A 23,326-nucleotide genomic window follows, 5' to 3' on the forward strand; every position below is an offset into this window, starting at 1 on the left:
GGACCCCTGCTGAAAGCAGAGCCAACTTTGAAGCTAGATCCAACTTCAGATGTAAAGTGTGTTGCTTAGGGCCTTGCCTAGTCAAATCTGTGCATCTCCAAAACCAGGAAATTCCACATCTTTTCTGTCATTTCTCCTCCCTCAAACCAATGTCTGACCACTGAAACTTTTTGCCTAACTGAACTGGAATTTTCTTTGCTGCAATTTGTTTCTGCTGCCACTTGTCCTTTCAGCGTACAACTCCAAGAAGAGCCCTAGAGAATATTAAATATCTACCAGGATAGAATAAGGAGTGGAAAAAAGATCACTGCAGCCACGAAAAAGCCTTTGGACATGCAGAACTCTCACTAGGTAATGAGTATCCAGCTTTCTGATGTCCAAAAAAATCTGTCTGATGAGATCTCTGCCAGAGATCTAAAGGAAGCCATCAAAAGGACATCACTAGAGATTTATTTAGGATAAAAAAAATGATTGTTTCGGACATGAGAGAAGAGCAAGGAAAAATGGTATTCCAAATGGTGTATATACATTGCAAATGAAAGAAAATAATTTTGTATAGCAAGGTCAGGTACTCACCATCTCTCTTGCAATCTCCACAGCTTCCTGCAGCCCATAGAGCCTGCCACAGACCAGGTAGATCCCATTGGCCCAGAGAATACAACCCTCGTGGACCCAAAATTCATTGCTGTCAAGAGGTAGTTCAGGAATTTGTAACTCCAGCTCAGTGCCACCTTCTGAAGTGGGCATAGAGGGTTTTGAGTCCAAAGGAGTCTTTTCACCGCCACTGCCACCGTCAGTGGTTGCTTTTTTACAAGAAGCTCCCCTTGAAAGTGACCGAGAGGCGCCGCTACAGTCCTCAGAGCGGTGCCGCCTCTTAAAGCGGGGATGAGCAGCGAGGCTTCTTTGTTCCTTCTGTTGTTGCTGTTCCTCCTCCTCTTCCGTATCTGTCTTGGAACCATTAGAAGCACTTTTGTGCCGTACCTTGACCTTGCTCTGCATTTCTGTGGCCCTCTTTGGAGGCGGGTTCTTGGGCAAGGTAGCTGCGTAATCCTGGGGGTAGAAAGGACCAAAGAGGTCACCCATGTTACGATAGCTGGCCCATTTGCCACACAGGCAGCAAACCAGATGCCCTAAGACAGAAGACTCTGTCACTACAGGGCCTTGCAGCATGAAAGTTGAGGTGGGCAGCACTTTGCTCTCCGCATTGCTAGGAGGGGGTGTTGAAGACCTCTGTCCTTTCCGACCCCTCACCAATTTGTTCTGCTCCTCTTCCTCCGCATTTATGATTGTGCACACAGCGCCTAATTCACACTTGTTTACCACATGAATATAGGGGAAAAAGGACTTATTCTTGGAGTCAGTTTTATCTACAGACTGGGTAGCGTATTTAAGTTTGATCTCCGGTTCTTGAGGCTCCACAATGGGAGCAGCTCGTCTAGGCTTCCGCTTCCGTGGCTGTGCTGCAGGTTTTCGCCTCTCCCTCCTTTGCCTCTTGGGCTTTGGCTCACCAGCACTCACCCCCTCTGCAGACTGTGCCGGTACTGGTGGGGGTGGTGGGGGCGGGGGCAGCTGCTGCTGCTGCTGTTGCTGCTTCTTCTGCTTGTTCACGCTCCCAATTGGCCTCCCCTTTTTCTTTCCAGAGGGGAAATATCCCTTTGGAGGGAAACCATCTGGCTTGGGTGAAATGTTTGTCACATCTCCGTCTTTTTCCTCAGACTTTGGATTTGGTTCAGAAATAAACACACTGGAAGGGGAAATTGCTTTTGGGTCAGAAAAGGTCAGAGTTCCAGCTCCACTTACAGATCCATCAGACCTTCCTTGACCACCTGGCTTCTGAGAAGGTGGTGGTGCTGCACTGGATCCCACTCCTTCTTTACCAACACTCGCAGCTTCAGGGACCTCTTTTTTGTTTTTATCATCCTCACTGCTTTGCCACTCTTCTGAAGATCTTGGAAGAGTTTTTTCACCAGCTGTATCCTGGCTTGCTGGCCCCACTTGATCTGACATCTCTCCTTTTCTCTTCTCAGCCTCTGGTCCATGTCCAGCCGCATTTCCTCCTTCAGGTCCACTCTTAAGGGACAGGATGTCATCAAGAGTGACAGTATCTGGACCAGTTTCAGCACTGTTGGTAGAAACACTTCTCCTAATATTGGGAGATGTAATTTTTTGAACAATAGCTTCCAGTTTTAATCCTCGCCCCTTTCTTGGGGGCAGTATTTTGGTCTTAGCTGGGCTTGTGAGGGAAACAGCAGGACAATTCCTATTATCAGGACTTGGCAGGTCCTTGAAGGAATCTCCCTTTGCAACTGACTTGCCAGTATCTTGGCTTTGAGATGAATGGGCATAGGAGTTGTATGTTTTATCAGCTCCTTCTTTTGCTGAAGGCATCAGTCGCCCTTTATCTTCACTGCCACTGTTCTTCATATCATGTGGCTGTCTTTTGGTAGGGATAGGTGAGATGAAAGAACGGACTCTTCTCCTCATAATTAATGGATTTTGAGGAGACTGGTCTTCCTGGCCAGGGAGCCTGAGCATAGCATTGCTAGGCTTGGGCAAATCTGCAGATTCGTCTCGTCGATGCCCATCGCTTTCTTGAGGGCAAAATCTTTTTTGGTTGGCTGCTCCAAGAGGGCCGCTGCTTTTGGCAGGAGAAGTTTGCCGAGAGAGGTCCCAACCAGATTCGTGATGCTGCAACTTCTGGTTGCCGTGTTTCAGTTCAGTGCATTTGCTCTGAGTACCATCACTCCCCATAACACAGCGCCCAGGTTCCTGGCTTCCCGTGTCATGGTAGGAGCTACCTTGAAGGTACATCATTCCATCCTTGTCATTTTTTAAAGGACTCCTTACTCTTTCCAGAAACTGCTGTTGTCTTGGGCTCTTCCTTGCCCCTTCCTGCCTGTGCTGAGCTGCAGCAATCACACCCTGAGCAGTGCTGCTTGCCCAATCTTTGTATTCTTCTTGCTGTTGCTGGTATATCTGTCTCTTGTAATGATATTGGGAATTCAAACTCTGGTTGGGGTCACCAAAAGCATGAGGCCTAGCATTTGTGTGATATGCTGAAGCCAGAGAAGGACCTTCTGAATTCTGAGGGTAAACAGAATGTAAGGAACCCCTGCTAACTCTTTCAGACAGTGTCATGTGTGGGTTCATGTGATGCAGATCTGTCCCTGGGCCTCTGCTTCTGCCTGGTGACATTTTCAGCTTATCAGCAAGATCCTGATATTGAGAGGGTGATTTACCCCTTCCAGTTCTGCCAGGTGCTCGTCTCATGTGTGTCGATCTGCTGTCCTGCTGGGGGATGTAATCTGGAGCAGCATCAGAGACTGCAGCTCCAGGGCTGGCATTGCCTCGGAAAGATTCATGCTTGATGCCAGCAGGATGACAGTGGTCTCCTGTTTTTTTATTATTGAGACTAGCAGAGCTCTTTGACTGTTCAAAATCTTCTTCCTTTATTTGCCCACTGTGAGCTTTCATCTTTGTTTCCATGGATACTAAACCACCAGGGAGTATTACTGACTGGCTCAAGCCAGGGGCAAGACGTTCGCTCCTTCCGCTCCTGGCCTCAGGACCCATGTGCCCCATGGGGTGAGGGCCAGGATCTCTTACAAGTTGCCTTAATGGAGATATGTCACAGATCACTGATCTTCTCTCTGAGAGTGCCCCCCCTTCATGGGCAGAAGACTGAGACTCCACATCGAACTTTCTAGCAATAGGGTAATCAGCTAAATTTATCTGCTTCATGTCTGGAGCTGCACTGCCAGACTTCCTGTCCCAGGGACCCCAGTGAGGGCCCTCCAGGAGAGCCCCCATGCTTTTGTTTAAGAGGCCTCTATTGGTCAATTCATTGGTTTGACTAATTAAAACATTGGGCCTCATGGCTCCCTCCAAACTCCCAGCCATCCCAGAATGCTCCTGTGTGTTCCTAGAATACCTTCTGTCTGGATGATGGTGGTACCCCTGTAAAACCTCCTGTAGGAGGCTAGGAAACTTCTCATTCCGGCCTTTGCGCTCACTGTGCCCTGGAAAATCCCCCTTTTCCTGACCAGAAGGATACTGTGGAAAGCCACCAATATTTCTCTGTATACCAGCTGCTATATTATCCTTGTAGCTGTATCTTAAACTGCCAGGAGACTTGGAAGATTCTGTTCTTGCAGGAAAATTTGGCCCAACAACTGCATGACCAGGCTGGCTGTTCCCCTCCCCATTATGGTTAGTGTTATCTCCACTTTTGCTCCCTTTACTTCCTACTTGAGTTTCTGGCTGTGTCCCTGCATGCCCTGCTTCTTTTGTTCCACTAGCACTAGCTGGTGCCTGAGTGGCTGTGGAAGCATCATCTTGTGGAGGTTTATCTTGTCCACTTGACTTTTCTACTCTTCCTGTCATGGCTTCCCGGGAGACAATCACCCCAACTGCCTTTTCATTCACTTTTGGGGCATTTTCCACAGCCACCACAGCTTCCTTCCCATCAGGGGAGGCCACATCTTCCCTAGCTGCAGGGCTGCTGCTGAGTTTTGATGGCTCATTCTGAGAGCCTTGTGCTGGTGAGGAGTTGGGTCTCTCTAAATTACCCCCTTTGTAAGTGGTGTCTGAGCTGGTGCTCTGGCCACTCAGCTGTCTCACCCTTTCCCCATGATCTTCTGAACTACTAGAACAGCCACCGTCAAGGGACTCTGCCATGGGAGACTTGAGTTGCTCCTCTGCCTGGGAGGAGCCTTCTGAGTTGGTGCAGCTGTCGGCCTTCTTTGAAGAGGATGATCTTTTGGAACTTTTTTTCTGAGGTGCCAAGGCATCTGAGAGCAACATGTGCTGGACTGTGTTGGGCAGATTGGCCACTTGAGAACTCAGAGCACTCAGGCTGCTCAGCCCTGGATCTGTGAGCCTTTTTTCCTGCAGTCCTTCCAGCCCAAACCCCTTGAATCCACCTGCATGAGCATTGGGGCTTGGCATCATAGATGGTGTAGGACTAAGTTGAGGCATCATCTGCAGGATTCGGTTTCTAGAACCCATGGACATGTTGCCTTGCCCACACTGGAGATTTTCTCCACCTGGCATGAGTGGAGAAGGGGTAGAGCTGCAGCTTGGAGACTGAACCACAGATGCAGCAGGAGATGGATTAGAGATTGGACTGAAGTTTTGGTGGAACTGCATTGGTGACCTTACAGGAACTTCAGTCTGGCTGTACTGTCCTACTTGGCTTTGAAGAGAGAGCTTGGTGGCAGCATTTGAATACTGCATTACGTGCTGAGGTGGGTGCTGTTGCTGCTGCCCCTGCTGCCCACTTTGGGGCAGCTTAGACTGCTCAAAGCTTTTCATCGGTTGAGTCTGAAAGCTGTAGTTTGACTGGGTCCCATAGGCCTGTGCATTGGAACCCACAGCATGGCCTTCATACTGCGACCCAGAATTCACGTTGTAGCTTCCGTCGTAATTCTGTCCTGACTGGCCAAAACGCTGTGGGGAGGGGAAAGAGGAGGAGGAGGATGACGAAGGTGGTTGATAGTGTTGGCTGAACTGACTCACTCGTAACTGGTAGCCAGAAGCAGAGGAAGGCAAGGTAGATGGACGCTGCATTGGCTGCAAGTGTGAGGTGCTAGAAGCAGACTGGCTGGAAGCCTGGGGTAAAGGTTGATGAGACTGATAGATCTGCTGTCTCAGCTGCTGCACCTGCTGCTGCTGGCTAGAAGCCTGCTGCTGATACTGGGCACTCCCCGGAGAAAAAGGACCAGTATAATCTTGTTGGTAGTGGGATACACCCCCAAGGGTTGAATGCTGTGTTTGAAACTGGCCCACATGTCCCTCATTCCCATACTGACTCCCAAAGCTACTCCCTTGAGGGGGCCCATAGCTCTGTACTGGTCCAGAAGGCCTGCGCTGAGGTGGCTGCTGCCCTCCTGACACCACTGGATCTTTGTTGGCAGCCATATAGTAAAACTCTCCTGCTTCTTTTCTGAAACCTTGGTAGCTCTGATGGCCAGAGCTCTCACCAGGCATCGCTGTAGAGGCTCCTGTTGCTCCACGACGTCCACTACCAGCACCTCCTCCAAAGCTCTGGAACATCTGGGCCTGCTGGCGAGGGCTGAACTCTTCCAGTCGGGATGAACCGTGCACTTCCTGCGGGTAGCTCTGCTGGTTTCCGTGATAACTACTTTGCTCCCGAAAGGACTGCATGCTGTTCAGCAGCAGAGCAGCAGCTCAAAAGCCCTCCTAAATGGGGAGAAAAAGAGAGGGGAAAAAAAAGATATAAGATCTACATTTCCCAGTCACACCAGTACCTCTGCTCAATTTCACTGTTTAACAGTAATTAAAATTTAGTATTTGTCTCCTACTTTCTGGTACATCAACGTTCAACCCCTCTTCTTGCAATCTGCCAACATTCTAGGTAGTGCAAGTAAGAGGAATCACTAATTTTCAAAAAAATACAGGCCAGTAGCCTATTACCGGTTGGAGTGCATTTTCAGCATTAATTAATATTTCCCTAAAGTCATTTACTAACTGAGTGTGTTTATGTGCCCCCGAAGAGAGAAACTTCCAACAAATTTGCAAAGCAAAGGAGAGCAATCCTTACCCTCCAGCTATTCACTATGGCTAATACTGGAAGTAATCAAGTGCTTTGCCACCATGTTTAAAGATGCAACGAGAACCCTGTAACACTCTCAAACGACACTTGGATTTACCACAGGAATGATATCCAAGGCCCATGTTTCGTGCTGGGAAAGATCTCTATTAGCAAACACTCAAGATACAATTGACCCAAGCTCAAACTAAGATATCCCGATGAAAGGAGCTATGGGAACCTGTGAAAGAACTGGCACCAGCATACTCAGTGCTCAGTTCCCGAGTACTCCAGTGACAATCTTAGGTGAAAACCAACATAGCAAGAGAACACACTGCATTTCCCACCCCATCTTCTTTTCTTCAAAAGACAGAAAGTTGGAACAAGTCCACTCTGTTAGAGCAAAATAGTCTACAACTTCATCCCTTAGGATTCTACATTACCTTGAATGAAACTTTACTGAAAACATTTGTCAGTCAGAATATATATTTTGGAATATCATGTATGATCATCTACATTTACATTATCAACTCGTAAGTAAATGCACCCCAGGAAGGCTCTCCTATGTATTTCAATCTATTATGCAGTGTGTGGAATCATGACTCACCCTCAAGGACCAGACCACAGCTGCAAAATTCTCTGGGGACTCTGGCTAGTCCCTCTATAAAAGCCCGACACATCACTAGATGCATTAAGAAAAGTACGGTAATGAACAAGAATATACATGTACACTGCCATTAATAAATAAGCAAACAAAAAAATAAATAAAATGAATTAGCATTTTACAAAAGCATTTCATTTCTCAAACACCTTGTGGTTTTCTCTTCCTGAAAACAAAACGGATAAAGCCACCTGGAGAGACTTCTTCCTTTAAATTAATCTTAAGACAATGCTCACACTTTTTCAGGAAACAGAACCCTGACTCCTCAGACTGGACACTTCCTGAAGGCTTGCCTGCATTGTATTTTCTCATTTAGCCATGTTTTGTGCTTGCCACAGTCAACTGAACCCACTGAGAATTAAAGCCTAGCTTTGCACTGAAGTTTTCTTCAAGTAGATCACCAGAGTCACAAGAATACAGGCATACAAATGAGGTGCAGGCGATGTCTGGCATCATGTTCTACTCCCATATGCCTCTCAAGCTTATTTTTTTTTCTTCACATATATGTTATCTATAGAAGGCTCTAACTCTGCCACTAGGATCTTTCATCTGGGTTTCTACTATCTGTGCATGCAGGCTACAGAACACACAGGCACAAAACTACACCACTACACTGCATGTCTCCGCAGCCCCCCTGTTCTAACTCAAAGCCATCTTTGTGTTGCAGCCTCAGTTCATGCAGCTTGATGTACATAATAATATTATGAGAACCAAAAGGGAACTGTCAAATTGTTAATACTTCAAATTCTGTCTCTCCCCTTCTAGGAAGTCAACTTTACTGCTGTTTTAATCTTGTATTTTAAGTGTCATATTGTAAGAGAGACAGATCTGCTGTTCTGCTGAACTTCCACTTTTTTAGCATTTTAAAGACTATATACATCACATGAATAACACTTCTATGAATGCCACACTGTGCCAATCTGTCCAGTTTGGGCTTATTATGGATAAACCCCTCCTTTTTCTGAATCACTCCTTTTGATGTTTCATCAGTTTGAAGCTCCGGCCTATTGGGATAGGACTAAAATTGGGATACCTAAGACACCTAATGCAAGCTTCTTTCTTCCTTTTTGTATGACTTGCTGTTAAGGTGAAAAATGAGGGGAGAAGAAAAGGCAGAAAAGAACACATACATAGAAATAGAAGAAAGTTATCAAGCTAAAGGTAAAAGAACATCTACTGTAACTGGCAGATGTTAGAAAGCAGCTTCTCTAGATAAACAGTTTGGAGCTCTGCAATCAGCAACATTCACGTGCTGCGGAGGCTGCGTGCACGCCCTGGCTATCATGTGCTTTGCACCCTCTTTTCATGAAAGCAACATTGCCATCCTCTCACAGGCTCAGTCTCCCACATAATCTAAGACTCAATTTTAAATATGACTTTAATAAAGCTTACTTTGCATAGTCTGAACAAGATCTCATGAACCCTCTTTTGCATTACATCATACAAAAATTTTAATCACTGATGGTATTCATTCTTCTATAACACTACTAAAAGGCTTGAAAACATATGTTAGTTTGGAAATGTAGCAGCTAATGATGCTAGAAAACATTCTTAAGACTTCCTCACCATTAAAAAAGGATAATTTTAATTATATAATAAACAGAAACAGCACAAGATGCTGTAAAATACCTTCAGGAACAAAGACACAGTAAAGGTCAACCTAAGGCACAAATTCTTATCCTCCAGTATCTCATGAGTCATGTAACATTTATTTAGTCCAGAAGTTATATAGGCTAACTCAAAACAGAGAGAATATATTTTTCTCCATCAATTTTATTTTTTTTTCCCCCAATCCTGGAATTTACCCTGACAAACAAATACAAAGTTTTCATCAGGACAACACTTGTTTGGAACATCTCACAAGGAGCTTAACTTGAGTAACATAATCAGCACAGTTGCTGCCAAAAAGAAAAAACACATTTCATTAATAACAGGAGTAAAAAAAGATAGGAGATGCGTCAATCCATGACATCATCGATAACTTAAGACATATAGCACATTTCCTGTCATTAAGGTACTATAAATACAGGACTATTACAATTATTATTGCAATAATCTTTCTTAACAGTAACAGCCCTGTAAAGTGCTTAGACCTAAGTGCTACGTTCGTAGCAAAACCATGAAGGTAATCTCACGGCAAGCCCTGTTAATAAAATACATTCAGACAGATGAGGCCTTCCAAATCTACCCAGATGCACAGGAAAAAAAAACTTATTTTATTGACTTTTTACTGGAAGCCTTTAAAGAAAATATTTTCAGCTGGTACATACTGCTCCATACGCAGGAACGATACATCAGCTGCCGACTAGAGACTGCAACACAACCATATGAAAACCCCATAATGGTGGTACACATCTATAATCCCAACCCCAACAGAAAGGACAAAGTCCTACCTCCAAAAAAGCACTCTATTAACAGCCACAAATTACACACTTTTACAGTACTTTCCAACACACACAACATCCAAAGCCTTCCTCATTTATTCAAAGGGAAGGTAAGATTCTGGCACAGCTTTCACTACTCCAGTATCACACCTACACTCTCTCTACACATGCATCCAGCTCTCTCAGTAAAGCTGCATGATTCTGAAGTATTTATAGCCTGTAGCTGTAGAGTCATCTAAGCATATCCATCTAGAGATTACAGACTACATTCACGAGGCTAAGCAGTTTCACTCTGCTCCAACACATTTGTTTCTTCCCCAATAGTCCAGTAATCAAAATTTGCCTTCAACTTGGCAGGAACAAAGGAAGCATATTACAAGCTTGTGTGGCTGATAAAGAAATAGCCTCACTTACAGAATCACTGCACATAAGTCTCAAATAGAGAGAAGCAATAGGTCCTCTTATCCATATCTCAGATTTATTTGTGAAACTTCTGAAGTTATTTCAGGTAGTCTTTCAACTCACCGTCTCCACGTTAACCTAATTTTAAGCACATCTACAATGCAGATTTTGTTTCTTAATCATTTGAAAAAGCCTTACAGAACTTTCTTAACATAGGAGTTCCTCAAAATATGGAGCTACTGCATTGTGACCCCTCTGTAAGCAAGATTATCAAATATTAGTCAAGAGCATGTAAACATCTTTCAATAGTTCCTCCATGAATATCAGAATGCCCCAACCACTGCTGATTAACAGAATTCATCAGTACTCCCACTCCAAGATTACTACATGAAATGATCTTCTGCAATATACTGTGATACGCTTTTTTTAAAGATACATAAATCATAGTCCTGATTATCAAAGACTGGGCAAATACAGGACAGCCCACATCTTCTTATTTAACATAGTAGTGCATCACTACAGAGAGCTCATAAGAAGTGAGCTAAAAACCAAAATAGTGTGAGGATAGGCCTAATTCTTAACAATAAGTCTATAAAGGAACAAATGAAGCCACCACCAGCTCATTCTCTAGGACATAAGTGAGGTCTTTCCGCTTCGTTAAATTTTCTTTAGATTTGGGTTGACTACTGCGATCCATCTGTGCAGAGAAGTCTCAGGCAGCAGTCAAATGCAATATATCTCCAGTGATCTGTCAAAAGCCTCTCACTTCCTCGCATGCCTATCGGGGAAGATAATGCAGTTACAAGCAGGTGACAAACGGTAAGACAGTATTTTCCATAGTCAAAAATGTACATGAACAAGTTGGGAGGTTATAGAGTGTCCAAGGTTCTGATTAAAATAGACTTACTTGCTAAATCCTGTACAAATAACAGATGTACATAAATCTGCAACCGTTTCTAGTCACAACTCACACAAAATGCAAAAATTACCATTTTTGTCCATCCCCACTGTATCTTCTTAAACGAATAGAAAACACGCACGTAACCAAAAAAACCCTCACCAAGCCAGAACCTGAATATGAACAATTCAGGGGCGTATTTTGTGAGTAAACAATGCCCACGTTCTGAATTAAGCCAGAAACACAGGAATAAAGGATTTCTATGTACTGAGTACCATTTCCATCGTCAAGGCTAAGCTGCTAACCCTCATTGCTGCAGATACGCAGTTATTACTTCCACACCTGAGCAATGGCTTGGAACAGACTGACCTTGTTTCAGTTTTGGAGGAACATTACTCTGTCTGCTGCCTTTAGGAGAAGGCAAATCAGCCACAAATGGCATAAGTAGATGAATTTAAGGATGACTGCATTTAACAAAGCAAGAGATGTAACTTATTTCTTCTACATTTGATGCCTTTTTAAAAGGGAAATTATTTAAAACGGGTTTTCAACATTAGGTGTGAAATAGAAGTAAACTAAGACAGTAAGCGCTTCAAAAGGACACCAGTTTGTCCAAGCAGTATCACTCATTGCTCACCTCTTTCAAAAAGTCGTGTTTCTGATATTGTCTTATTCACCACTGCACTTCCAGAGAAAACTGCAGTCAGATCTGCCTCTCACCAAGCCACTATGATTTATTCTATCAAAGAAACCTTACTACACCACTCAAAGTTGAAACAGTATGCAACAAATTGTCACTGAGAGTGCCAGACCCTATTGAAATAGCTAACCTGAAGCAGACAAAGTATCTTGAAAAGTATATAAAAAATAAATTAAACCCAGAATGCTGTGTTACTGGAGACTGAATTTTATAATTCTAAAAAATCACAGCATGCCTTAAAAACACCCATATGTAGTTGTTACACATGCTTAAGTGTCTAATAATAACAACATGTATTAGCAATGTGTCTTCCAAATCAGTGCTAATACTGGTCTTGACCAAAAAAAAACCCCACAGCTTAATTTTGTCCTTCCTAGTGAAACCCTTCACCAAAGAATTCCTCACACGAGTTACAGCTTGGCCAAATGGATTGTAACCAGTTTCCATCATCTCAGAGACACTGTGCTTTCTTTACCAAACTATCTGTACAGCTTTTAAGAAAGTCAGTATGCATGAGCTTAAATCCGAACAATTAAAGTTCTCGCAGAACGGGTGAGGAACAGATGAGCGTGGCAGAAGGAGCACAGTGAGTTTTGTCAGTTGAGGGAGGGGAATGCTCTGGGGATTACTGTGCTACATAAGATCCTACATTCGCTTCTTTTTTTCATATATTTCCCTAGGTGACCACAGAAAATTTTAGTAAGCCTGAGTCAGTGCATCTTCCTATCTCACAGGGGAGATGTAAGCAGACATATTCAGAGCACTCAACTGCTATAATAAAAGGCATCACATAAACAAACAACAACAAAAAATAATCAAATGTTGCATGTGGCTATTACTTGGCTGCTGATTTCTTCCCCCACCCCTAAAATATTTTAAAAAAACCCACTTGGATAGCACCAAATTAAAAATACACAATCAGATTTTTTTGTATTTGCAAGTCTCCCTTACTCACTAAGTGAATAAAACTAAAATACCATCTCTAGTTTAGCTCTGCATTTTGAATGAAATGTACTGTTAAAGTCATATTCCTAACCATGAAGAAAGAAGTTTGACAAGATAAACTTCTGTTGTAAGCCAGTATTAAAGTTGTAGTGCTATGAAAACATGTATTTCTAGAAATATAACTAATGAACAAAGTTCAGCGGAATTTTGGCTAATTGTATATATCTGATTTTATTATTATGCCATTGGTTCTCAGTCTCAATCAACAGCACAGATGCACTTAAATAGCTTTCAAAAATCCAACAACCACTTGCTGAAAGTTATCCATCTACATTTTTAACAGACACTGCTATTTTACTAAGAACTTATGCAAATCAGTCAGATTCTATTTTATGTCAAAGATTAAAACAACAGTTCTGGTTTCACATACAGAGTGAGTCCTCTATAGTCCAGCTTAAGAGGTCCAGCCTCCTCTACGGTGTTAACACAGCCATTCAGGCTGCCAAGTCAGATCAGTGAACTGATATGGTCGAGAAAATTCTGCTAGGGAGAACAGCCACTTCTGACCTGACAGATCCATTCACTGTATCATTACACAAACATCTGTACCAGCAAAACGGACACAGCAGGAACTGCTTAAGTGGCATGGCTACTGAAGGGCACTTGAAATCAGAAGTTCATATTTAAAAGGCTCTTCATCTTTACACAGTAGTCAAACAACCCTTCCCAACATCAAAATGAAAATAATACTGAAACTTCAGCTCCTCAATTTTTTAATTCAAGCTGCAAATCAGCTGATTGCACATCCTAACCCACTTCATTAGTCCTCTAAAAAGTTTCACAACTCATTATGTGCCTCTTATTGGAAATTCACCTGTGTCCATACCTCCAATGTCTCCAAACAGTTAAACATCATGTCTGCTTTGGTAATACAGCAAAATCTGAGCAACCACTTCAAGGACAACTTCTGATCTGCTCTTCACCTCCTCAGACATGCGAGACTGGAGGCTCAGCAAAGACATCACAACTCTCACTAAACTTTCACCTTTTAGTTACAAAACTGAAGACAGTGAAAAGGAGAAGTCAATTATTATTTGCAAGAGGAAAGCAGAAAAGTGTGAACAGGTTTCCAGGTTCTATCTGCCCAAGCTCCCACTTTCAGTGCAGAAATTTAGCCAGTACCAAAAATACTCAGAACTATACAGCAGTTAAACACCCCCCCCTCAAAAAAAAAAAAAAAACTCCACCTTAAAAATCCCTAACACATTACTTTTAAGCAACTTTTATAATTTATTCATAAAGTTGCTATGCAGCAACCCCTGCCTTTAAAGTCCTAAATGCATTATCTCTTCAAACTATGACAAGTTGCTAAGATGAATACTTGTAAGAGTCATATTAAACATTACCTGTAATACACGTCCTTCTTTTCTATTCAATGTAGCCTATACAATTACATTTTTTTTATTCTTTTTTTGCAATGCCTGGTGTAATGAACCTGTAACTAAGACTCCCAGGAACTCCTCAAGGCAGATGAAGTACATTGACACAAAATCTCTATCAGTTACATGCAAGTATTATTACAATACAGGCTATGCACTGTATATAAGATATATATCCATTGATTAGGATATAACTATTGTCAAGGATAATACCACCTAGTTACATTATAGGAAATAACATTAAAAACAGGTAGAAATATAATCTTGATGTACTTAAACTAACAAATTAAAGAATTACTGTCCATTTGCAGAAAAGCTGTACTCGAAAATTTATGTCCTCCAAAGCTCTTACAGACAGTTTTTGTTCCTTTAAGATAACACAAGGAATTTAGCTTTAGCACTTTCAATTTTCACTAGCCAAGGTTATCATTCTTCCTATGAATTCAGCACTTCATCTCCCTAAATCAACGCAGATTTAAGAGCAATTTGGGTGTGGAAGGTCTGCAAATACTACTGCTGTGGCACACTTAAGAACAAAATAGTCAAGGCCATATCATGTTTACTGATAAAAAGTTTGAGAAAAGGTTTCTCTCTAACATAGGAACTGGTTGAACTGCCCTCAAAAAAAAAAAATTCCAAGCATTTGTAAGATTTTCACACTAGAGGAACAACAACTTTTCCTTCAGTAACACTTCTGCTTGTCTCCTACAACCTATGTCCTCTAAATGTCACTTTGCTCATTTCTCCACACTTTAGATTCCACAGCATCTGCCTCATGATGAAGCCAAAAGTTGAAGCAGACCCATTCCTCCAGTAAGTGTTGTCTCCTGAGACTAACGGGGAGAGACTAAGACTACAGCCACAGTTACATGGATTCAGGAGAAACAATTCTGATTAACACAAAATAACTTCATAAATTTAAGAAAGTCAACAGAGAGATTACTTCAGAGGCAGGACTATTTGAAGGAGTTCTTCCCCCTTCCTATCTATCTGCCCATCCCCACCCCTGCAGGTTTTCTTTGAATTTTTCAGATTGGACCAGTTTCCTGAACCATCCCATTATGCATTTCCTCTGTAGTTACACTGGCATAACCAACAGACAGATGACAGAGAGGAGGCAGCATACTGCAGTGTTGGAGCAAACAGTTAAGAACTCCTGAGGTTTATACTTAGCCTTGGCCTAAAGCACTTTTATTGGTTCCCTCTCACCAGCTCCCCCACTGAGTCAATGAAAACCTTCCAGAAGCAATCTTTCCACATCAACTTTATGCATATAAAGTGATTAAACTTCTAACACATCTCGGTTAAACGTCTGAAATTCTATGGTATAAACTCAAGCCACTGTAACCAACAAACAAGATACTGTACCTTGTCACTTTGAATCGCAGACACTTAACTCCAGGCTTCTAAGTCCTGCTGCCACAGCCAAAGGCAGGGGGAATGACAACAGCAGTCAGACCACACCACAGGCACAAAATTAACTTAAATGTGCGTAAGCAGTTCAGAGAAATTAACAACCTACAACTACAACTCATAACCAGGGTTTAAAGCTTTCTCCTTCCCCAAAGGATTTCTCTATCACCACAGTGATAGTGTCAGGCAGCGTTTGAGGCTGGAGAGCTGACGGACAAAGCTTCCACAGCATGTATTCCATCTCGTATCCTAGAGCATATATCCTGAGGGAAGTCAGCAGTGGAAAGCAACGAGGAGGAATGAATCCAGCACCAGAGAAGAAAGAACACCTCTGTAAATACAGATTAGTGGAGGATAACAAAGACACTGCACTCTGAGCATAATTTTTGGAAATGCTAGAGTTACTATTTCAAAATAAGACAGAGGGAGCTTAGATGGTCCACTACTCTGAGAGTCAGCCCCATTGTTCTCTTAAGAGTTCCTGCAGCCATTCATCCTGTATCCAGGGAGGAGAGAAAAAACAAAACCAGAAGACTCTACTTTTTTTTTCTGCACCCTGCCTCCCCTCATGAGGGGGCTAAATAAAGAGGGACAATTAACATCAACCATGCAGGATGGATTACATAGAATCATTTCATAATGCTAATGTACTCCTAGAGTTCTATCACAGGAGAAGAAAGGCAAACATACCAACTTTCTAAGAAAAACTGAAATTTGCTACCTTGTTTCAGCTAGAAAGATGCAATAAAGTGACTTTCACCTTGAGAATTTTTCCTGATTTAATTCTTTAAGTCTTGTTAATCAACTGAGCTAAAGGATCTTACTCCTTTGCTTATTTCAGAAGGCCAATGAACACACAGAGCCAATCATGACAAACTTCATGAGTAAACACAGACCAACAAAGTCTTTATAAACACTATAGTTCTATGGACAAACAAGTAAGTTTATTTCCCAAATCCTCCTCCCATCCACTTTTAGGAGATCCTAAAAGGAAACTGTTTCTCATTGAGCTAAGAGATTTGCTTTCTCTGGTGAGCTTGACCCAGGTTCACTCAAGTTTTCTTTTTCCACCAACTCTGACAGGGTTTTGACTAGGTTATAGAGTATACATATAATTAACCTCTTCTCCTCCCCTTGCTATTTTCAGCAGCTGTATTATATATATACCCCCCTCTGGTTTTCCACAAATTCCATCTTTCAAACATGCAACAAGCTGTATTTCTGCAAGCCAAAAAGACAAGGAAACAAACAAAACGAACACATGACAAGTTAAATTTCTGTACCATAATCGCAGGATACTACCATCATTCAAAAAAAAGCATGTACTCAACTGAGCAATTCTCAAGAAAGAACAGTTTTGTCTCTGAAAACTGGAATATGAGAAGGTATCTAAAGATATCCAGATGAGGTGCAAGATATCAAATGTAGAAAAGTACCCAAAGCAAAATGAAAAAAGACCAGCAGGCAAGAGTCACCACCCTGCTCCCCAAACCGCAGTAAACTTGACTGAAGTCAGAAGTGTAGAGACGCAGGACACCACACTGCAGTGGACACCCCCAGCTCATCCTCAAAACCAATGCCCTACCACAGCTGGCAATCAAATGATTCTGCAGCAGAGTTCTCTTTATGCACTCTCACAGTAAATGGGATGAGATGTTTCTCCATTAAAATGCAGTGATTTGGATGGAAAGGGGTAAGGATAGCGCAGATCAGTTTTTTAATGCAAAATAAACAGCATCACTTTGGAGAATTCTAAATTATGCTCCTGCTACTTCCGCTCTCCAACAGTACAGAAGAGAACCTGCCACTCACTCAGCAACGCCCTGCAATACAATCTGCTACCTCCTTCTGTAACAATTTTCCTCATTTCATTTACTGCCTGCTAAGTATCTATTACATTTATCTGTATCTATTATACTTAGCAAGACCTATCTAAAAGACCATTTTTATGTAGTAATATGCACAAGGTATGGTCAGGACCAAGAACCTCAGAAAATCAGATGTACACAACATTTCACGCAAATATGTTGGAGAAGGAGGGAAACCTCCCCACCCTCACACACATGAAATGAAATAGGGAAAACCTGCAGCAGCAAACCAAAATTTACACCATATGACAGAACACCATTTACTACATTCTTTTTTCTTCGAATGCAAAATGAGAAACAAGAGGGAAAGACACTGTTATATGGAGTCACAGAATTATTTAGGTTGGAAAAGACATTTAAGATTATCAAGTCCAACCCCTAACTAGCCACTGCCAAGGCCACCACGAAAGCATGTCCCTAAGCATGTCCCTAAGCATGACATCTACATGTCTGTACCTCCAGGAACGGTGACTGCCATTTCACTGGGCAACCTGTCCAAATGTTTGACAACTTCTTTAGTGAAGAAATATTTCTTAATATCCACTTTAAACCTCCCCTGTAGCAATTTGAGTCCGTTTCCTCTTGTCTTATTGCTTGTTACTCCATTTGGAAGAGGAAACAGAACCCCACCTTGCTACAGCCTCCTTTCAGGTAGCTGTAGAGAGTGAAGTGGTCTCTCCCGACCCTCCTTTTCTCCAGGCTAAACACTCCCAAGTCCCTGAGCTGCTCCTCATAAGACTTGTGCTCCAGACCCTTCACCAGCTCCACTGCCCTTCTCTGGACACGTTCCAACACCTCCATGTCCTTCTTCTAGTGAGGGGCCCAAAACTGAACACAGGATTCAAGGTGTGGCCTCACCAGTGTACAGGGTTGGCTACACTGTATTTGACACAGGCCAGGATGCCATTGGCCTTCTAGGCACACAGCCGGCTCATGTTCAGCTGCTGTCAACCAGTACCCCCCAGACCCTTTTCCACCGGAATGCTTTCCAGCCACTGCACCCCAAGCCTGTAGTGCTGCATGCGGCTGTTGTGACCCAAGTGCAGAATCTGGCACTTGGCCTTGTAGAACCTTATATCACTGGCCTTGGTCCTTCAATCCAGGCTGTACAAAACCCTCTGCAGAGCTTCTTACCCTCCAGCAGATCAACCCTCCCACCCAGCTTAGTGTTGTCTGCAAACTGACTGAGGGTACATTCCATCGATCCCCTTACCCAGACCATCGATAAAGACATTAAACAGGGCTGGCACAGCACTGAGCCCTGGGGAACACCACTTGTGACCAACCACCACCCGGATGTAACTCCATTCCCCACCACTCTCCAGACTGACCATCCAGCAAGTTTTTTTAACCCACAAACAGGGCACCCATTGAAGCCACGAGCAGCCAGTTTCTCCGGGGGTGAAACAGTATCAAAAGCTTTGCTAAGGTCCAGGAAGAAAATATCCACAGCCTTTCCCTCATTCACTAAGCAGGTCACCCTGTCATAGGAGATCAGGCTGGTCAAGCAGGACCTGCCTTTCCTAAACCCGTGCTGACTGGGCCTGACTGCCTGGTTGTCCCATACGTGCCATGTGATGACACTCAAGATCTGTTCCAAACCTTCCCCAGCATGGAAGTCAGGCTGACAAGCCTGTAGTTCTCTGGATCATCCTTCCAGCCCTTCTTGCAAACGGGCATCACATTTGTCAACTTCCAGTCAAATGGGACTTCCCTGGGTAGCCAGCACTGCTGGTAAATGATGGGAAGAGGCCTGGTGAGCTCTTCTGCCAGCTCAATCAGTACCCTTGGGTGGATCCCATCTGGCCCTACAGACTTGAGTGTTTTTAAGTGGTGTAGCAGGTTGCTAATCATTCCCCCTTGGATTATGGGGGCTTCATTCTTCTCCCCACCCCTGTCTTCCAGCTCAGGGGGATGGATATCCGGAGAACAACTGGTCTTACTGTTAAAGACTAAGCCAAAAAGGCATTAAGCATCTCCATCTTTCCTCATCCTTTGTCACTGTGTTTCCCCCCCACATTCAATAAAAGATGGAGATTCCCCTTGGCTCTCCTTTTGTTGCTACTGTATTTATAGAAACATTTTTAATTGTCTTTCATGGCAGATTAAATAGCCAGGTTAAGTTGCAGTTGGGTTTTGATCTTTCTAATTTTCTCTCCGTGTAATCTCACAACATCCTTGCAGTCCTTCTGAGTTGCCTGCCCCTTCTTCCTAAGGTCATAACTCCATGAGTTTTTTCTCCACAAGTTCCAGCCAAAGCTCTGTTTAGCCAGACCAGTCTTCTGCCCTGCTGGCTCGTCTTTCAGCACATGGGGACAGTTCGCTCCTGCATCTAAAAGATTTCCTCCTTCTTGAAGAACATCCAGCCTTCCTTGGACTCTTTTGCCCTTCAGGAGTGCCTCCCAAGGGACTCTGTCAACCAGGCTGCTAAACAAGCCAGAGTCTCTGCTCTCTGGAAGTCCAAGGTGGCAGTTCTGCTGAGCCCCCTCCCTTACTTCTCCAAGAACTGAAAACTATCATTTTGTGATTGCTGTGCCCAGGCTGGCCTCCAACCATCACACCACCCACCAGTGCTTCTCTGTTCACAGACAACAGGTCCAGCAGCTGCCTTCCCTAGTTGTCTCATTCACCAGCTGTGTCACATGTTATTTGCCCCACACTCCAGGAACCTCCTAGACTGTTTCTGCCCTGTTGTTCTGTATTTCCAGCAGACAGCATAATGCTGATCACACGGCATTCGCTACATTTATCATATAACCATTTATGTTAATTTTAAAAAGTCGCATATAGCACTCCCATTATTCCAGAACGTCTACTCATAGAAAACACTGCTGGACTAATCAAATCTCATGGAAATTCAAGTGTATCCAGGCATTTGACCACAGGTAACAGCAAAGTGAAGATACTGTATTGGAGGCTGATTAACAACATTTCATGATGGTGTACGATGGTTTATTCCTGTTCTGGCAAGTGTGACAGCGCATATTTTTCTTTCAGCTAATAAGTTTTAGGTATGTTTTTAACAGTCATTAATGATGCTGTATATGGACACAAGCCATTCAGCCAGCTCTGCTAATACCAAGTCTTCAGATCAGTTAAAAGCTATCAACAACAGTTTGCAGCACATAATACAGGAAGAGTGATATGAACAATACTTCCAATAAACTGTTCTATGGCTTCTAGCATAGTGGCTCCCCATACAATTTCTAGATACGTACTGAGCTCTTATCAGAGCTCATCAGAGGGTTCTGTTTATGATTTGCAATTTACTAGCAATTAGATGACTGAGTTCATATCAGTAAAATACTACAAAATAAATCATCATATTCCAGCACTGAATACACAATGATTCTGTACACAGTTATTGGTATGAACACAGACATCCTGCGTGCTTGCAGTGAAGAGGTGGGGGGGAAAGTAATTTTCCTAGTTTTTTTGTATTTGTTGCATCACAATGCAGGCAAGAAATAATAGGCTTCCCAAATGGAGAGCAGATCAAATCTCAAAGGGACTCAAGCCAGGGTTCTCCCACAAAGAACCTGGTAATATTTCTTCCACTCTCCTAATGTCATCACAGGTTACAAACACAAAGAACACTGGAAAAACCACACGCGTATTCAGTCTCCAGGCTGAGCTGATAAGAAGATGGTTGCACTTTTGTCTACCAATTCTTAACTCTGTTCTTGAGGAATCACTGGGTAAGAGGCAGGAAAAAACAGAAATCTTACTGCAACATGACTGTTCTTTTGTATCCATGTGAAAACTGAAAGTTTGACTGCTTGTGCTGTGGTTCACAAGAGCAGCACAAACAAGTTCAATAGGTAAAATTCAGTTCTCACATTTTTTGTCTTCAAAGGCAAATAGGTAGCATATCACAAGACTCTAGAACACCTAGAGCTGATCTTATCCTCCAGCAAGGCTAAACAGAATCCACTTTTGATTACATGTCAGCCTTAACTTTCAAGTCTTTGGATCTAGCTTTTTATTTTTCTCCTCTCCTTTTTTTAAAGAGAAAGGAAACGCATGTACATGCATAATGAAGAATATAATCTGCTTTTCCAAGTGTCCCCAAACAAATCAGTACCTATCTTAGTGGTAATCAGCAGTGGAAAGGCTCAGCTGAACTAACCAAGGAGTGGTGTAGGTAGACACTAGTGTGACACTGATGTACCAGCAGTGCTGTACACAGCTAAGACATCTCCCATTTTTCCAGTTCAGTCAAGACTAAAGTCTACTCAAAAACTGTAAGGAAGGAGACACAAGTCATGGGAATAACTGTACCAACTTTTGTTTCTTTTTTTTTTAATAAGAAAAGTTTGATAGAAACAGAATTGCACATCAAGATTCCACTACAGGAACAGCCTCTTCTGCATAATTTTAGATAAGTATAAACCTCTGCTTACACTATGTTTGTGTTCTCTATCAGTAACACTAAACAGTTTCTACAATTAAGAAAATTCTGCATAGCATATCAACACTATTAAAAGGGGTTTTAAATACTTAAGACAGCCTTTATTTTTTATTTTAAAAGTCCAAAAGCTAAACCGGAAAGCAAAACGTTATTTTGAGAGCAATCTCACCAAGAGAGTCAATAAAAACCACCTTTTGCTATCGGAGTGCAGTTTAATTTCTTGAATGGGAAGAGTTGGTTGGTCTCAGTCCAGTCTTCATCAACAAATCAGCACATTAGTTGGCTCTTCAAGACAGGAAAGATTATGTACAACAATTTCTGGAGGCCAACCACAAGATTAAGTAACACAAATTCTCACACGGCCAGTTACGGTACACACTGAAGCCTGAGACACCAGCACTGCCAAAAATGTTACTAAATCTTTTGAAGTTAAAAAATCTCAGGTTCCCAAAACATTAGCCTAATACCCTTCATAAGTATAAAACATAACTGAACAGAGTATTAAAAAATAAACATATCTTTTAATTAAAAAGCTATCCCACCCAAAGAGAGATCTGGCATACCCTGTGTCAAAAGGCAAGGTATGCACAGCCAGCTATAAACTCTTAAATATACCCTTATCTAAAATTACAGGGAATCCAAGCAAGCAGCATAAAACTGTTCCAGCTTATTACATATTATGCCCTCACTCCAGAGAGAAACCTGCCAAGCTGGTAGAATAGCAACAGGAACTGTGCAATACAGCTCTTACGGAGGGACCCTTCCAAGAGCAGCACTGCTGCCATTTTGCTGTGCTTCATGGGTGCTTTAGTTAAACATGACCTAAAAAGGAAGGGAGAGACGGACTATGCAATGATTTTCTTTTTAACATTGTACCAAGAGCCCAAAAGGTCATCTTTGCACACATTTCCACAGGAAGTGGGAAAGGGGAAAAATCTCAAACCCTACACATTTCGCTTTGTCCCACAGGCTTTATACATGTACGAATTATAGGCAAAAACCATACTAAAAAGTAAAAAGCATGTTTTTACTTACACCTTTTTAAGTCTTTAAATTTAATCTGAGTATCCTTTAAAATATAGTAAACAGGTTAATACCTCCCCATTTCTTCCACTAAAGATTAAGGAAGCCTCTTCTGACAATAAAAGGTCTCCTTTACAATACACAAATAAGTTTCCTGTTTCATTTGAAAAACCTTTAGTTCTTATTTATGCATTACAGAAACAGATTTTCTCCTTCAACAAAAATTCATTTCCAGCCTTTTTAACGAAGCATTAGTAACAAAGAGAAGGAACAACAACAAAAACAAAATTCCTGACCTCCAGTTAAAGTTGCTAATAACAAATCTGCTCCTACTTCTTTTCACATAGGGAACCATGATTAACCTGCTCCAGGCTGCAAAGGTATATTAAACTATACATTTCAGCAAAAATGCATGTTTCATCAATCCCAAAGCCTCTGAAACCCGATTTAGAGGTCAAAGCTCAAAATCGTGTCAAAACACATAAAATTCTACTAGAAAGGATGCTAAGAGACTTAAAGCTAAGTAGTCTGAAGAATACCAAACCTGCAAGAAGATCTAAAGACCTTCCACCAGATGTTTAAGTCTAATATTACAAAGTCCAAAAGCTATCCCAAAACTATAAGCATTAGAA

General features: G+C 42.3%; 1 protein-coding gene across 5 annotated transcripts in view; it reads right to left on the reverse strand.

Moving 5' to 3' along the window:
• Positions 1-23,326, reverse strand: part of TCF20 (transcription factor 20) — a 156,201-nt gene that overhangs the window by 40,820 nt on the left and 92,055 nt on the right. For all 5 annotated transcript variants that reach the window (XM_039391392.1, XM_027722607.2, XM_027722604.2 and 2 more), the window contains one exon: positions 577-6,201. In XM_039391392.1, the coding sequence (XP_039247326.1) occupies positions 577-6,165 (5,589 nt within the window). In that variant the 5' untranslated portion in view covers positions 6,166-6,201. The remainder of the gene's footprint in view (positions 1-576; positions 6,202-23,326) is intronic.

This window comes from Pipra filicauda, unplaced genomic scaffold (assembly GCF_003945595.2).
Source record: "Pipra filicauda isolate LSUMZ 115617 unplaced genomic scaffold, ASM394559v2 scaffold95_size2449627_pilon, whole genome shotgun sequence".
In the NCBI taxonomy this organism is placed as follows: Eukaryota; Metazoa; Chordata; class Aves; order Passeriformes; family Pipridae; genus Pipra; species Pipra filicauda.